This window comes from Rana temporaria, chromosome 12, assembly GCF_905171775.1.
Source record: "Rana temporaria chromosome 12, aRanTem1.1, whole genome shotgun sequence".
Taxonomy (NCBI): domain Eukaryota; kingdom Metazoa; phylum Chordata; class Amphibia; order Anura; family Ranidae; genus Rana; species Rana temporaria.
The window spans coordinates 144,335,279-144,353,262 of NC_053500.1; the positions used below are offsets into that span (position 1 = coordinate 144,335,279).

The following is a 17,984-nucleotide window of genomic DNA, read 5'->3' on the forward strand; positions in this document are numbered from 1 at the left end:
GTCGTATCTTAGGCTTCATATTTACGCTGGCCGCTAGGTGGCGCTTCCGTATAGTTAAGCGAGGAATATGCAAATGAGCTAGATACGCCGATTCAGAAACGTACGTCCGGCCCGGCGCATTTTTTTACGACGTTTACGTTAGGCTTTTTTCGGCGTATAGTTACCTCTGCTATATGAGGCGTATCCTATGTTAAGTATGGCCGTCGTTCCCGCGTCGAGTTTTGAAAATTTTACGTTGTTTGCGTAAGTCGTTCGCGAATATGGCTGGACGTAATTTATGTTCACGTCGAAATCAATGACGATTTGTCGGCCGAATTTCGAGCATGCGCACTGGGATTTTCTCACGAACGGCGCATGCGCCGTTCGTAAAAAACGTCAAATACGCGGGGTCACATGTAATTTAAATAAAACACGCCCACACCATCCACATTTGAATTAGGCGGGCTTACGCCGACACACATACGTTACGCCGCCGTAACTAAGGGCGCAAGTTCTTTCTGAATACAGAACTCGCGCCCTAAATTACGGCGGCGTAGCGTATCTGAGATACGTTACGCCGGGCGGATAGATAGACCATTCTATCTGAATCCAGCCCATAACATGTAAACTGATTTATCATTAATTTTCCATTAACATTTTGCTTTCTGAAAGAGCCGCAGGATGTTATATTTACACAGCAGAAAATCAATAGTTTGAGTTGTGATAAATGGTATAATTTAGTTATTATCTCCAAAATTATGCAACTGTAAAAAAAAAAAAAACAGCAATATACATTATTTGTGCGCTATTTAGCAAAATAATGCATTATGTTAATGCCTAAATAAATGGGACTAAATTACAGGTTTTGAAAGGTACAATTTTAAAAAAAGAAAAAACGATGAAAACAGATTGCTTAATTATTACAAGTTTTCCCGACTTCTAAAGTGTACCTGTCACTGGGGATGAGCTTAGAGTTCGAGTCGAACATTAGTTCGATTCGAACGCTGGCTGTTCGCCAGTTCGGCGAACAACGAACAATTTGGGGTGCTTGCGGCAAATTCGAAAAGCCACGGAACACCCTGTAAAAGTCTATAGGAGAATTCTAAAGTGCTAATTTTAAAGGTTAATTTTCAAGTTATGGAGTCTGGTGGAATCACGTGACTCCGCCCACTCTGACGCAAGGGGAAACGCAGGGCTTTCCTATTGACGTGGATGGGTGGTTTCCGTTGCATCAGAGGGGGCGGGGTCACCCACCCACGTCACTGGGAAAGCCCGGCGTTTTTCCCATTGCGTCAGAGAGGGGCGGGGTCACGAGACGGGTGGCCCTGCCCTCAGCTACATAAGAGCTGTCAGCCAGGCAAGCCGCGGTCATTCCCGGGGTGTCTCCGGTGGAGTAAGGATGATGTGCGTGTTCCTCTGGACATCATCGCTGGAGCGTGGAGATCACCCATCGCTGGATACCAAGAATGGATTCCATCGCTGGAGTGGGGTTCGAGACATCGCTGGAATGTTTTTTTTTTCTTTTTAATAAAGGACTTATAAAGCTGTGTCTGTGTGGTTAACAATTGACACAGGAGTGATCAGTACCAATCACTCACTGACACCAATGACGGGGCATTATTCCTCCCGCTGACACCAGTGATGGAACACTATTCCTCCCACTGACACCAATGATGGGACACTATTCCTCCCACTGACACCAATTATGGGACACTATTCCTTCCACTGATACCAATGATGGGACACTATTCCTCCCACTGACACCAATGATGGGACACTATTCCTCCCACTGACACCAATGATGGGACACTATTCCTTCCACTGACACCAATGATGGAACACTATTCCTCCCACTGACACCAATGATGGGTCACTATTCCCCCCACTGATACCAATGATGGGACAATATTCCTCCCACTGACACCAATGATGGGACACTATTCCTCCCACTGACACCAATTATGGGACACTATTCCTCCCACTGACACCAATGATGGGACACTATTCCTCCCACTGACACCAATTATGGGACACTATTCCTTCCACTGATACCAATGATGGAACACTATTCCTCCCACTGACACCAATGATGGGACACTATTCCTCCCACTGACACCAATGATGGGACACTATTCCTTCCACTGACACCAATGATGGAACACTATTCCTCCCACTGACACCAATGATGGGTTACTATTCCCCCCACTGATACCAATGATGGGACAATATTCCTCCCACTGACACCAATGATGGGACACTATTCCTCCCACTGACACCAATTATGGGGCACTATTCCTCCCACCAACACCAAAACTAGGGCACTATTCCTCTCAATGACAACAATAGTACACTATTCTTCTCACTGACACCAACGAGGGGCACTATTCTTTCTACTGACACCCATTGTTTACTCCCATTGACACCAGGACATCTTCTTCTCCCAATGGCCACAGTCCGGCCACCTAAAGTCTGAAGGACAGTAAACTGGCTCTGTGTTTGGAACATTTGAAGACCTCTGATCTAGATGAATGTACTGTAATATTGGGAAAAAATATACACAATACACTAGGTTATGTTTATACATTTTTAGCCAGCATCCCATGATCCAGATTGAATAAAAAAAAAAGTGTAACTAAATATTTTATTTTGGTTATGAAAAGGAGAATTTATTATAATGTGATTGTTATACATCTCTTATTGTGAAGACACAACCTAAAGATTTATTTTTAAGTGTAAAAAAAATATAGAAGTTTAATATATTATATCTGTTTTATTTATGAATCCCAGCCAAAGTCATGCCCAGTCATTTGGTAGAACTTCATATTAAATGGCCTGTAGAATTCCCGTAGTCTCTGCACCACTTCGGGGTCAATGTTGGGGTGAGTCCTGCCCTTGGTTTTTCCCAAACAGTGGGGTTTGCTGCTCCCTTCTGCCTTCTTCAAGCAAGGAAAACCTTTAGTCTTATTGAAATAAAAATGTTTGTCCGTTATGATCCTTTTAAGCACCAGAAAATCCTGAACCCGCCCCAGTTCTCCAGCGGGATCGGTGATCAGTCTCTCCCCGCTCACAAACAGGATCTGCCTCATAGGGAAATACTGGAGCCAGTTCTCCAAGTGCTTGGCATAGATGCCAATCTGGATGGCACTCCATGAGATATCGATAAGGCCCCTAGTCCTGTTTTTAAACGTCAGGCTCTCGAAAGTAGGGATGTCGGGCCTCTTGGATAACGTCTGGGTATAATCCGATATGACGCGAGTCACGGGGTCCCTCACCACCACGATAAGCTTGGCGTCCTTCGACATGGCCGAAATACGGGCTGGGGCCTCCTTGGTCACAAAATAACTGGGAGTTTTTTCCATGGTAATCTGGCCATCGAGAGTCCGCGGCATCAAGTCCCTGCCAATAAAAAGAGAAAAACAGATTAGTAAAAAAAAACGATAAGCTTTAACATGTCATGAAATACTGATAAAATGTTTAAGTTGTTTGCATTATCACATCTACCTAGGATAAGGTGACCAGATTTTTAATATGAAATCCGGGGACATTTTTTTTTTTTTTACTAGTAATGGCGACAATTTGCGACTCTCTTCTCGTCGCCGCCCGCCTCACAGCCTGTCAAGTCTTAGGCCTCGTACACACGACCGTACATGTTCGCTGAAACTGGTCCAGCGGAGCAGTTTCCGCGGACATGTTCGGTCATCTGTACGGCCGACCGGACAATTTTCCGGTGGATCGGACAGGTTTCCAGCGGACAAATATTTCTTAGCATGCTGGAGGCCTGTCCGTCGGACATGTTCGGTCGTCTGTACGACTCACAAGACATGTCTGCTCGGCCGAAAGCCCTCGCATGCGTCGAAGTGATTCGACGCATGCGTGGAAGCATTGACCTTCCAGGGTCGCGCACGTCACCGCGTCATTGTCGCGGCGACGGCGCGGCCACGTCACCGCGTTCGCTGTCCACGGGAAATTTGGTCTGATGGTGTGTACAGCCATCAGACCAAAATCCGCCAGCGGACATGTCCGATGAAAACGGTCCGCGGACCGTTTATCGGACATGTCCCGTCGTGTGTACGAGGCCTTACTCTCCAGGCCCCCGACTACTACTGGATGGGGAGTGGAGGAAGATCACTCCGCCAGAGAGGGCAAGGGGATAAGCAGGTAGGAGGCTGGCCGGAACTTGGGCCATGGCAGAAAAACATGCAAAAATATTCCCTCCGCTCCGACCAGCACATGATCATCAGAAAGGGGCACCGATAATGGAAAAAAACACCCCCCCCCCCTAAGCTAGTAGGAGCGGCGGGGGGGGGGTGTAATTCAGATTTTTTTTTCTGTTTTGGAAATTGCCTCAGCCCAAATCCAATCCGGGGACAGACTTGATCCAAGGACAGTGTCCTCAATCTGGGGACCTTCCCTGGAAACCGGGGATGTCTGGTCACCCTAACCTAGAAAAAACCCAGCAAATCTAGTTTTCTGTGAGACAGTGTGGTTGATTTATCAAAGGCAAAAAGACTGTGCACTTCTACACTCTGCAAGTGCACTCTTCAGAGCTCAGTAAATGAGGTGAAGCTTAAAGCGGTAGTTCACCCCCCCCCGACACATTTTACCATCGAGACAGGCATTGTAGCGCGAGCTACAGTATGCCTGTCCCGATTTTTTTAACCCCGTACTCACCTTGTACTGGGACATCGTAGATTTCGTCTCCCGCGGGGAATGGGCGTGCCTATGGAGAGGGAGGATGATTGACGGCCGGCCCTGGCACGTCACTCTCCCCGAAGACAGCCGGAGTAGGTCTCGGCTCTTCACGGCGCCTGCGCACAGGCTATGCGCACGCGTCGTGAAGACCAAGCCTATTTCGGCTATTTCCGGAGAAGCGTGACGCGCCAGAGCCGGCCGTCAATCATCCTCCGTCTCCATAGGCACGCCCATTCCCCGTTATCTTCGATGGACGACTACAAGGTGAGTACGGGGGTAAAAAATTTGGGACAGGCATACTGTAGCTCGCGCTACAATGCCTGATTTTAAGGTAAAAGAAAAAATGTTTTTTTTTTTTTCGGCGATAGGGTGAACCCCCGCTTTAAAGCGATTGTAAAGCCTTGTTTTTTATTCTATTAAAATAAAAAAACATGTTATACTTACCTCCTCTGTGCAGTTGGATTTGCACAGAGCACCCCCCCCCCCATCCTCTTCTTCTTCTTGGGTCCCCTTTCACTGCTCCTGGCCCCTCCCTCCTGTTGAGTGCCCCCACAGCAAGCAGCTTCCTATGGGGGCACCCAAGCCGAGCTACAGCTCTGTGTATCCATTCAGACAGGGAGCTGCGGCTCCGCCTTGCTTTAAGAATATTTTGATCAATGCAGCTCAACGCACCTGGTTTGAAGTAGCCCTTAAAGTGTCCCTCTAAATTATTTCACAATGTTGGCAACCATGTAGATGATGTCATCTGCAAGAGCCGCAGAGGAAGTGAGTAGAGGAAGACTTCCACTGCCAGCTTCTGTGTTTACAGCGGCACTTACAGGTCCCGATAAACCAGCTGAAATTTGCTCAATAGGTGGCCTGCTGATTTTTTTTTTTTTTTGGGCCAAATCAGAGCTGTGTCAAATCTTATGCAGCTGCTGTTGAAGTATTCTGATGGCCGCCACCTGTCAGAATACAATGGCTCAGTAGAGGGATTCATCCTGCTGTTTAGTATAGATGGAGAAATCAACAAGAAACAAGTTGTGGCCAGCTTTACACTTGCCTTCCTCTGGTAACTGCATGAGACTAGAAAAAGGTATTTAAATGTAGTCTATCCACCCCTAAGCTAAACTGGAATATGCATAAGACCTAATTTATTCTAAATTTCTGCTGTTGCTATGAGATCTATCTTGGCATATGCAGTAATACTATTCAGATTTAATGGCTCTTTATATTCTCTGCTAAGTTTGTAAAAAGGTTCCAGCTGTATAATGTTGAACAGTGCATGACGACAAATGTAATACTACTTGTTTAAACAATCAGCAGTACAAAATAAAATAACAGTCAGTCTAAAATGCAAATACACCTAATGGCTGCAATAGAGCGTTTTAGAAACTTCAGTATATTCTTTATGTTTTGTTCATTGTACTGCGTTGCTTTTTATTATTGAAATTTTGTAAAAATGACTTAAATAATGCACATGATGTAAACCTGGTTATGTATGCTCTAAATGGTGAAAAGGATGCTGAGCTGTGGGGAAGAGGTGGAGACCAGAACTCCGCGGGGGAAGGAAATAAGGGCCAGATTCACAGCGGAAATACGACGGAGTATCTCAGATACTCCGTCGTATCTCTCAGAGTATCTATGCGGCTGATTCATAGAATCAGTTACGCATAGATATCCCTAAGATCCGACAGGTGTAATTGTTTTACACTGTCAGATCTTAGGATGCATCTTAGCCGCCGCTGGGGGGAGTTTGCGTCGTAAACCAGCGTCGGGTATGCAAATTAGGAGTTACGGCGATTCACAACGGATTCTAGTTTCCCGTCGCAAAGTAAGTCGTCGTTTTTGGTGCCTTAACTTTACACAGCAAACATACCTCCTCACTTCATATCATGCAGCCCAAGGTCTGAGCCCTGGAGCGCCAGGTTGATGATGCAGAAAACAGTAATAGGAGTAATAACCTACATATTGTGGCCCTGGTGGAAGGCTAGAATCCTACTGTCTTCTTGGGGAGTTGCTGCACTCTCTCCCGTTCGCTCGGGGGGGCCCACGGACACCCCTCCCCCACACCTTGATATTTTGGTTGCTTCATTACAGGGACTGGGACGAAGCTCTCTGTGCTGCCCATGTCAAAGGAGGCCTGGCCTCCCAGAATTGTAGGCTAGTTCTTTTCCCTAACTACTCGTTGGAAAGAGTTTTCTTCTACTTTAAGGTAAAAGGGAGAGGGTGCAGCAACTCCCCACGAAGACAGTAGGTTTCTAGCCTTCCACCAGGGCCACAATATGTAGGTTATTCCTCCTATTACCTTCTTTAAGCAGCTCACCCAGCCCACTTATACTTACCTGACCCCGGTCTCAATCAGAGGCCATCTCGGCTCTCTCTCTCCTCATTGACAAAGACACAGCAGCGGCCACTGACTCAGACATAGCAGTGGCCATTGACTCCCACTGCTGTCAATCACAGCCCATGTGGAGGGAGTGGGGGGCGAGGCCGAGCCACGGTCTGTGTGTCTTATGAACACACAGAGCCGGCTCGGGAGTGAGCATGCACAAGTGCCTCCTCAGCAAGTAGCTTGCTATGGAAACACTCTGTGGGGAGGAGAAGCCAGGAATGCCAGTGGGGGACCCAAGAAGAGAAGGATCAGGGCTGCTCAACACCATTGCACAGAACAGGTAAGTAAAATGTTTGTTATTTTAACAAAAAATTATAATTGTGCCTTTAAATTGACTTTTTACTGCCCAATGGCTGTCCATGTGAACGAGCCCTTAGTAAGCATTATAATATTATCAACCTAAAATGTGCACTAGTTCCTTTTAACCTGAAAACAAAAAAAGAGGAGAACTAAAAGTTAATGGAATCCATTACACACCCAACAGCCTCTGTATGCAATCCCATTCACCGGATAGTCATTGGAACCTTGTATCACTCTCTCCGTAATTCACTGCACTCATAAAGTATATACTTATATATACAGGTATGTATAGTAGCAGTTTCCATGGTACCTGCCTATAAGAGCTGACAAGTTAAAGGTTGCTGAACATTTTACTACAATTTTCATGCATTACACAGAGGTAACCATTAAGTGTAGTAATACAAGTACAATCACAGGGATCTGTAATGTTGCTACCTTACATTCATAGCGTGCATAAAGATATTCACCACCAATTGTACACACAGCGCTGCTGAAATAGGACAGCAATCTATCATATCACATTGAAGGGTCTATTTTTAGTGTGTCACTAAAGGGAACACATTATGAGGAAAATAAACTGCAGTCCTCTGCCATCCAGGTATACTCCGACTATCAACTGCCAATCTATCAGCAGCGGGAAGATGAAGAGGAACAAGAGATGAAATGGGTCACGTGATCACCTGTCAGCTGCCACTTAGCCCCAAGAGAACCACGGCACTGTACAGTTTGCAGAGTGTGATACATTTTGTTTAGTTTATTATGAAAGGGATCTGTATAAAGTACATGAACATGCACATAGAGACGGGTGTGTATGTATTAATGCACAGTATGGGGCAGATCCTCAAAGAAATTACGCCGGCGTATCTGTTGATACGCCGCGTAATTTCAAATTTTGCTGGTCGTATCTTTGTTTTGGTATCCACCAAACAAGATACAACGGCATCTGTGTTAGATCCGACAGGCGTACGCCTAATGCCCCGTACAGACAAGCAAACATGTACGATGAAACCGGTCCGCCGGACCGTTTTCACCGTACATGTCTGCCCGGGGATTTCTGTATGATGGCTGTACTCACCATCACACAGAAATCCGCGCGTACTCGATGACGTGCGTGGCCCTGCCAGTTCAATGCTTCCACGCATGCGTCGAAGTCATTCGACGCATGCGATGGATGGCGGGCGCTCGGACATGTACGGTAGGTCTGTACAGACGACCGAACATGTCCGAGCGGGCAGGATTCCAGTGGACTGTTTTAAAACAAGTCCAGAAATATTTGCCCGCTGGGAAAAGGCCCGGCGGGCAAATGTATGCTGGAATCCTGCACGCTCGGGCCTACACACGACCGAACATGTCTGCTGAAACTGGTCCGCGGACCAGTTTCAGCAGACATGTTCGGTCGTCTGTAGTGTTACACATTAGTGTTACATCTCTCTCTCTGTGTAAGGTCCCTCTCCTTCCCATGGTTAATCTCCCAAAAAGAGAGCCCTAGAGACCCATCTACAGGAACCTTAACAGGTCACATGGTAGACACACCACATCAAAGTTAACCCCAACATGTCACAATTACAGTACAGACTTTAATACTATTAACACCTACTGTGCCTAGACAGTAAATAAGTGTTTATACATGGCCGTGTAATTCAGCGTGGAAGTCCAACAATTGTTCTTGCGGTGGACTTTTGCTGAGTACATCCGCCGTTGGTTTCAGATCAGGGATGCAGGAAGTGCTGAAACATGCCAGCAGGCCAACAAGTATGTATAGTATGGAGTCCAGTATGGAGTCACCAATGGAAGGCCAAGGGTTTCTTTTAAACAACCCACTAGGAATTATTCATTCGATAAATTAACGATATGCATGTGCATGTATACAAACTTCCTACTGTAAGTAAACCCATCAGCACTGATGGAAGTGCACCGCGGTGAAGCAGTCAGTACTGTTAACCTCCCAGCAACAGGGAGGCAACAACAACATCTGTTCTCCGGGTTGTCCAATTCTCCTCTCTCTCTCAGACGAACAAAACATTTTTACCAAAAATCTACAAGTGATCCAAAGCTGCCCCTCTTGTTTTTACAAAACAATTAGCACTTCACATAATGAAGCCAAACTGGAGCTGACACGGTGGCCCTGGGCACCTGAGATAATTACACCAATTTGCTAATGCTGCAAAGCACTAATCTGTCTTGAAACAATCGTCCCTCTCGGGATGCTGCTGAAATATTAACAGCTGATGAAAAAGGCTCATATACGAGGCTCTGCATAAAACAGACAGCTGAAACATATATAGGAACCTGCCAAGAGCTATACATAGCAGTGTCCATACTCCTCTGATTCCATCACCTCTGCTGTGCATTATTACATAGGGGTGTCATGGGATGTAAGTTCCCTTAATAGAGTAGTCCTTGTCCATAGGTTGTAAGGGGCATCTTCTGTCCATCACCCTAGGAGGTATATAGTACAAACAAATGGCAACCACCCCAACCTTTAACTGGCCTTTGCAGTAAGGAGCACATAGAAACTCCCTCTACCTAGGACTTCCCAAAAACCAAATTTCACGTCTACAAGTAAGTCGTCCAGAACATAGCAGCCAGACTGGTAACTGGGGAAAAAAACCTGGGAATCAATCACACTGTCCCTGAGGACCCTCCATTGGCTAGCTGTGAAGGATCGGGTTACATTTAAGACCCTTTGCCTCACTCACATATGTACACAAGGAAAAGCCCCCTCCGGTCAACTAACCAGAACCTCCTCCACATTCGAGACCCGCTACAATTTAAATGGCGAACGAAGATTCGCAGTCCAAGGACCCCGTCTATGGAACGCTCTACCCGCGTATATCCGCTTGGAAGAAAACCATCTGATCTTCGGGAAGAAGCTTAAGATTCACCTCTTCTGAAGACACAGACGGACACTGGCTGCAAAAGTGCCTTGAGGCGATTAGTTCGCGTTTGCAGCGCAATACAAGTTACTCATTCGTTCACTCATTCATTCATTTAAAATACAACAACAAAAAAATCCCAGCTCGCTTACCAGCCAGCCTGCGCCAAACTGAATTGTCCTGTCTAACAGTTCACGCTAAAAGCAAGGGGTTTAGTTTGCAAATATATGCATAAGCTGCAATGGTCATGTCACGGCACCCCAGTGTACTGCAGTCCTAAGTCTATAATTTTGAGAGTCTCCTGAGTTGGAGCACAAATCTAATAGTGGATAGATTAAGGGCAGGTATGCCTGGAGAGAGCCCACCCCTCCTTAGAGGGGCAAGGGCAAGGGGTATAAACCCTGGCTGGGGGAAGAATTGAGAAAGAGCTAGTGGAAGCTTGAGGGAGTGAGAACCTAATTTTCCCTGGAAGGATGAAGATCTCCTGAACCCCTAATATAGTGGTGTGATGAAATGATATAGGAACCAAAGAAAATTACTTTAAGGCTCGTGGTCAAGGGACGGAAATTCCTATCTTCACTTACACACTCGACAAGGAGGGAGAAGAAACTTTTCAAACCTTCTAATGCTTCCACTGTCCCACCATCTGGAATATTGATGAATGTGGCCACTTTTGTGCTACCCACCTTACCCAACTAAGTATTTTATCAAGTTAAAAAAGACATGTGTTCATCAAGTTCAAACAAAAGCCAAAAATGAAATAAACTACTGTAGAGGTGAATAATTTTAAGTTCTGGAGATTTTGTAGAGTTGGAGTCAAAGGGAAATGTAAAATAAAGAGGTTTTTGGTGGTTTTTAAGGATATAATGGGTCTTTATTGTCTCCTGAGGACAGTGGCGTCTCCAGCTTTCATATTTAGGGGGGGCACATGGGGGGACAGGGACAAAAGTAGGGGGGCCAACTATAAAATGCAATTATATATATATATATATATATATATATATATATATATATATATATATATCCTGGGGCCCTTTATTACGATTCCACTATGGGCCCTTTCACATGTTCTGCAGTGAGCTCCCTTCCTACTATACTGGGGCCCCCCAGGGTGGCAGAAAACAAGAGATATATGTCACCAGCACACCAAGAAAATATAAGGGTCCAAAGCAGTGGGAGAACTATCAGGGTTTCAAAGGTTGTCTTGCCACCGGGCCCTGGTGTTCTGCCACAGTGGGGGATCCCCAGCTGTCTTGCCCCTGCTATTTACAGCGCTGGTCTGGCATCTGTCTCCTTGGCAGCGGCGGCAGTCTATTAGAACCTAGTGCTGGTGACATTATGGGTGCATGCAGGGGAAGGCTGGCACTATTGGTTATAGAGAGCTGAGCCCCCAGCTGGTCACCTAGCAGCAGTAATGCTGTATAACCTTCTCTGTTGACATGCTGATCGGGATGTGATCCAGGTGATGCTCCCAGTCAGATCTAATAAACACAGTATTTATTAGCATCAAGAGTACAACCACATAAATATAATCAACCGTATGATCAGCAGCCATGTGGGCTCTCTGCCTGTAAAGTGTGGGCTTTGATCAATAAAATCACTGATATTTATGACTAGGATTTGACTAAGAGCATCACCTGGATTGCATCCCAATCAGCATGTCAGAGAAGGGTCCACTGCTGCTAAGCAGGGAGCTCAACTGTCTACAACCAATAGAGATGGGCTTGGGTGTGTTTGAAATCCCACATGCCCGATCACGCCAGGAAGCCGACACTCCACAGTGCTAATCAATGTATGGGCTGCCTAAGAGCTAAGACCAGCCATAGACAGTTTTAAATCTCAGCTGGTTCAGCAGAAACTGGCTGAGATTTGAACCATTAATGAGCAGATTCTCTTATGATTATCACTAGTGGTTGCTGTATAGTCACTGGTGATAATCACTGTTTGTCGGGAGAATATAATTGCTGGGCAGGAGGGATATTTCCCTGTCACCACTGTCTGTTGATGGGGGAATCATGCAAGTTTCTTTCCTGCAATCTGTGGATGCAGGAAAGAAATTTGCACTGTATATTATCTGCCTAACTGAAAGTGAAAGTAAATTGTGAATGTTTTGAAAGAACAGGAGAGGGGGAGGGAGACAGATCGGGGGGGGGACAGAAGGGATGGAGATAATGAAGTTCAGTGATTACAGTGTACTGCAGTCTGCAGTGCACACATTTAAACACGGCCCAGGCTAGAATATCTGGTTGTGTGAGCGCTCGCATTATGCAGTGTCGGCGAGCACAGGGAGGGGGAGGAATCCCCTGCAGAGTTGACTGGGGACGCTCTCCCTCTCGGGAAGCAAAATACAAAAAAAATTTTTTGGGGGGGCACATGGTGGGGCACAGCATGATGTTGGGGGGGTCAGGGCCCCCTCTGGCCCCCCCCTAGGGACGCCTCTGCCTGAGGATTCCTGAAGTTTTTTTATCTATTCTGGATCTGTTCTTGTGCCATAAATTTGTCTTTCATTAGCCTCATTATTTTTATGTTTTTTTTTTTTCCAGAGAATTAAAAAACAGATGGCTAAGGTAAAACATTGAAGTTACACGAAGTAATGTACAATACACAAATTACAATCTAGTACACAAAAAAAAAATACAAAGAACACTTTAAGGTGTTGACAGCCCATAAGAATCAATTTGGATGTCAACACATCAAAATGTCTCAAAAATCGGTAGCAGCTCAATATTTTTAACACACAGCAACACACTATGGTGCCTTGCTGCCAAAGGTGTGCGCACTGGGTGTGCCTGGGCACACCCTAATCACCCCAGGCAGCGCAGATTCCCCCTACTGCCCTGGCTCCCTCCCCCCGCAGTGCTGCCGGCTTCCCTCCTCTTCTCTCTCGTTGGCTGCCACTGCAGGCCAAGAAAATGTTTGCCCAGGGTCCAATCAATATAAAAGATGGCCCTGGCTGCTTGTAATAGAAATTGAGCAGCTAGTTAGCCATTTGGATTGCTATTTCAAGAGAGGCTCTAAAAAGAGGTACCGGAGTTACAGGCATCATCCCCTTACAACCACTTGAAGACTGATGATGTACCAGGTACGTGACTGGTCGGCAGTTGGTTTACATCAGTAACTGCCCGCTTGGCTTATAAGCTAGCATTGTAGCCCTGAAGGAGGCCCAATTGGACCCTATTGGCTCATCAGTGCTGACCCATTTGCATAGGTGTGCGCAGCCTATTGCATTAGGGTGTGCACCCCAAAGATCAAACATATTTGCATGTGTGTGCATGTGTATATACAGTATACTGATGGTGTCAGCAGAGCGGTGGATGGTGTCAATAGGGCAGTGGACAGTGTCAGTAGTTAGGGAGCTTTGGTGAAATTACAGGGGTCTACAGTATTTCTGTGCGTTACTACACATTTAACGCAGTATATTTCAGTGCATTACTGCACATTTAATGCAGCATATTTCTGTGCATTAGTGCACATTTAACGCAGTATATTTCAGTGCATTACTGCACATTTAATGCAGCATATTTCTGTGCATTAGTGCACATTTAACGCAGTATATTTCAGTGCATTACTGCACATTTAACGCAGTATATTTCAGTGCATTACTGCACATTTAATGCAGCATATTTCTATGCATTAGTGAACATTTCTGTGCATTAGTGCATGTTTAACGCAGTATATTTCTGTGCATTAGTGCATGTTTAACACAGTATATTTTGGTTTGTTATGTGCCATTTAATGCTGTATTATTCTGTGCGTTAGTGCACATTTAATGCAGTATATTTCGATGCATTAGTGAACATTTCTGTGCATTAGTGCATGTTTAACGCAGTATATTTCAGTGCATTACTGCACATTTAACGCAGTATATTTCAGTGCATTACTGCACGTTTAATGCAGCATATTTCTATGCATTAGTGAACATTTCTGTGCATTAGTGCATGTTTAACGCAGTATATTTCTGTGCATTAGTGCATGTTTAACACAGTATATTTTGGTTTGTTATGTGCCATTTAATGCTGTATTATTCTGTGCGTTAGTGCACATTTAATGCAGTATATTTCGATGCATTAGTGAACATTTCTGTGCATTAGTGCATGTTTAACGCAGTATATTTCAGTGCATTACTGCACATTTAACGCAGTATATTTCAGTGCATTACTGCACGTTTAATGCAGCATATTTCTATGCATTAGTGAACATTTCTGTGCATTAGTTCATGTTTAACGCAGTATATTTCTGTGCATTAGTGCATGTTTAACACAGTATATTTCGGTTTGTTATGTGCCATTTAATGCTGTATTATTCTGTGCGTTAGTGCACATTTTACGCAGTATATTTCGGTGCAATTTGTGATTAGGGTGTGCCCAGGCACACCTGGCACACCCTGTGCGCACGCCTATGCCCATTTGTAAAAATGGGATTGGCCCAGGGGGTAATTGCCCTCTTAACAGTCATTCACTAGTGTTGACTTTAGACAGAAAAAAAAATAAGCGTTGAATACTTGTTGCAGCCCATGTCTTGAAACCATTACACCGTCAAATGCCACATGCTATCATGTACAAGTCACAGATTGTTAAACAGTTTGCAATTTGACCCCCGGCAATCGGTTGGCCCTTTGACTGCCAGTCAGTGTGAATTAAGGACAAGGTTGACATCGTTTTGACAACTCCGCTCAACGAGACATCTTTCTACACCAGGATTAAATCATTATTTCGCAGCTGGTGGCTGTGGAGGAGTGGGGGGGGGGGGTTGCCCACTTGACCGCGTGATGCATAGCAGCAGGTGAACAAATTAATGAAACAAATATTAAATAATGACTCGACGAGAGGCAATTGAGGAAGGTGACTGTGCAGGAAAAACACATTAGCAAAGTCTTATTGCAGACTGCCAAATCATGAGTGTTGGCGGCGTTACCAGATTATCGATGTCTGTATTAATGAACCAGGGTAGTGCCAAGAGGCTGCATCCAGAGCTGGCTGTACTGTCGCCAGTGGGTGTCTATGTATGGGGGGTGGGGACTGGGAGAAGGTGACAGGCGTCTTTCCTGACAATGGTATTTTTATCATACCCTCGAGGGTAAATCTGGATGGCTTGTTAGAATATTATATTACATGACGCTATTGCCAGATCTCTGACATTACCGAACAAATGTTCCTCTGAGTGGGCAACACAAGGGCCTGTCAACACCCAACTGCGGCATTTAAAGCGAATCTCTGCATCAGACATAACTGGCCATGCTAATGTACACTATATTGTCAAAAGTATTGGGACGCCAGCCTTTACACGCACATGAACATTAAAGCGGATGTGCCACTAAAAAATTATATTAAAAGCCAGCAGCTACAAATACTGCAGCTGCTGACTTTTAATATAAGGACACTTACCTGTCCTGGAGTCCAGCGCCGATCGCAGCAGATGACGAGCCGATCGCTCGTCACCCTGCTGCTCCCCCCTCCATCCACGGTGAGGGAACCAGGAAGTGAAGCGCTCCGGCTTCACTGCCCGGTTCCCTACGGCGCATGCGTGAGTCGCGCTGCGCCCGCCAATTGGCTCCCGCTGTGTGCTGGGAGCCGAGTGTTCCCAGCATACAACGGGGGACGGACGGGAAGCAAGGGAAAAACCCGTCTTTTGCCCGCATCGTAGGGCCGGAAGTGGGTGCAGATACCTGTCTGTAGACAGGTATCTGCACCCCCCTCCCCCCTGAAAGGTGTCAAATGTGACACCGGAGGGGGGGAGGGTGCCGATCAGCAGGACTCCACTTTAGAGTGGAGATCCGCTTTAATGGCATCCCAGTCTTGGGCCGTAGGGTTCAAAATTGAGTTGGCCCCCGCCCTTTGCCGCTATAACAGCTTCAACTCTTTTGGGAGGGATTTTTCCCAAGTTTAGGAGGGTGTCTATGGGAATGTTTGACCATTCTTCCAGAAGAGCATTTATGAGGTCAGGCACTGATGTTGGACAAGAAGGCCTGTCTTGCAGTCTCCGTTCTAATTCTTCCCAAAGGTGTTCTATGGGGTTGAGGTCAGGACTCTATGCAGGCCAGTCAAGTTCCTCCACCCCAAACTCGCTCATTCGTGTCTTTATGGATCTTACTATGGATAGGGAAGCAGTCCTGCCTCCAATAATTGTAATTGTCACGTCGCCACTCCAGCCGGAGTGGGTAAAGTGCCCCTGGACAGACCTCTCTCACAGGCCTGGCAGCCAGAGCGTCACTTAGAACTTCTGGGAAGGAACAAGTCTCTGCCACCGACTTGGCTCTAATAGAATTAAGATCTTAGGATGAGACCTCTGCCACAGGCCTAGTGCTTGAAAGTTTGGATAATAGAGCGAATCCTCCCAGTGTATCACTGACAGTTTGCCGCATACAACCTGTCAGTGTCCGGTGCCCAGATCCCTGATGGTTCATCTAAGACTTGTTGGATCAACTACCTCCAGGTTCACCTCAGACCGATTCCCCTGTACAGCATCAGATGCTCCGGGCCATGAGGGCCCAGAGTCAGGAACTCCGCGTAGCACGTGCGCCCCGGCCTGGTAGGCCATATCGCCGGGGCCCGTGATGTGGGCAACCCCTAAAGGTGGGTGCCGCACCTGGAACCAGGAACCCGCGAAGAACCCCGAGCAATGGCCTCCGCCACAGAAATACCCCTCCCCAGCATGCTCCGCGAGGGAAAACTCCTCTAATTGGCTGCTGGGGAGAAGCGGCTCCGCCTGGACCCCTCTGGCGCCACCTACCGTCCAGAGATGAAACGGCATCTTTGGAGAAGAGAATGACCCACGGGACAGTTCAGGGCTGGCGATAGTCACATTTAGATAAATCAACACAGATGAGAGCAAATAAGTCTCTCATCCTACTAAATTTAACAGACTGATAACTGATAAGTACACAGGCGCTACAGGAATATTCACATTCATATGATATACAGTTTATAGAATTTGACACCTGCGGCTAAAGTATCAGCATTATAGAAATGGGCAGTGGAGCACATAACTGAAGTCTGTGTTGGAAGAGAAGATCATATCAGTGCGCACCAAGAACTGGAATTTTACCTTGCTGGGCCCTTAGCAGAGACGGCAACACCTCTAAGACAACCCCATTGCTTCTGTGCATCAAGGACATAACTAGCCATTGCCAGGGGTGTATTTAGGTTTTGTGCTGCCCTAGGCCTGGTGAAACTCGCGCACCCCTACTTTATATATGACGCACCCCTTCCTTTTTAAGACTCGTCCTGTCATTTTCATGGGATGAGGACAGGGGGGGGTGAGGACAGGGTGGGATGAGCACAGGGTGGCATGAGCACAGGGGGACAGGGTGGCATGAGCACAGTGGGACAGGGTGGCATGAGCACAGGGGGACAGGGTGGCATGAGCACAGGGGGACAGGGTGGCATGAGCACAGGGGGACAGGGTGGCATGAGCACAGGGTGGGATGAGATGAGCACAGGGGGACAGGGTGGCATGAGCACAGGGGGACAGGGTGGCATGAGCACAGGGGGACAGGGTGGCATGAGCACAGGGTGGGATGAGCACAGGGGACAGGATGGGATGAGCACAGGGGGACAGGGTGGGATGAGCACAGGGGGACAGGGTGGCATGAGCACAGGGTGGGATGAGCACAGGGTCGGATGAGCACAGGGGGACAGGGTGGCATGAGCACAGGGTGGGATGAGCACAGGGTGGCATGAGCACAGGGGGACAGGGTGAGATGAGCACAGGGTGGGATGAGCACAGGGGGACAGGGTGGGATGAGCACAGGGTGGAATGAGTAC

The 17,984-nt window shown here is 46.6% G+C and overlaps 1 protein-coding gene across 1 annotated transcript in view; it reads right to left on the reverse strand.

Annotated features, from left to right (window-relative positions):
• Positions 1-2,729: 2,729 nt before the first annotated feature.
• Positions 2,730-17,984, reverse strand: part of LOC120919087 (heparan sulfate glucosamine 3-O-sulfotransferase 3A1-like) — a 90,378-nt gene continuing 75,123 nt past the window's right edge. The window contains exon 2 of the mRNA XM_040331085.1: positions 2,730-3,375. Within this exon, the coding sequence (XP_040187019.1) occupies positions 2,754-3,375 (622 nt within the window). The 3' untranslated portion in view covers positions 2,730-2,753. The remainder of the gene's footprint in view (positions 3,376-17,984) is intronic.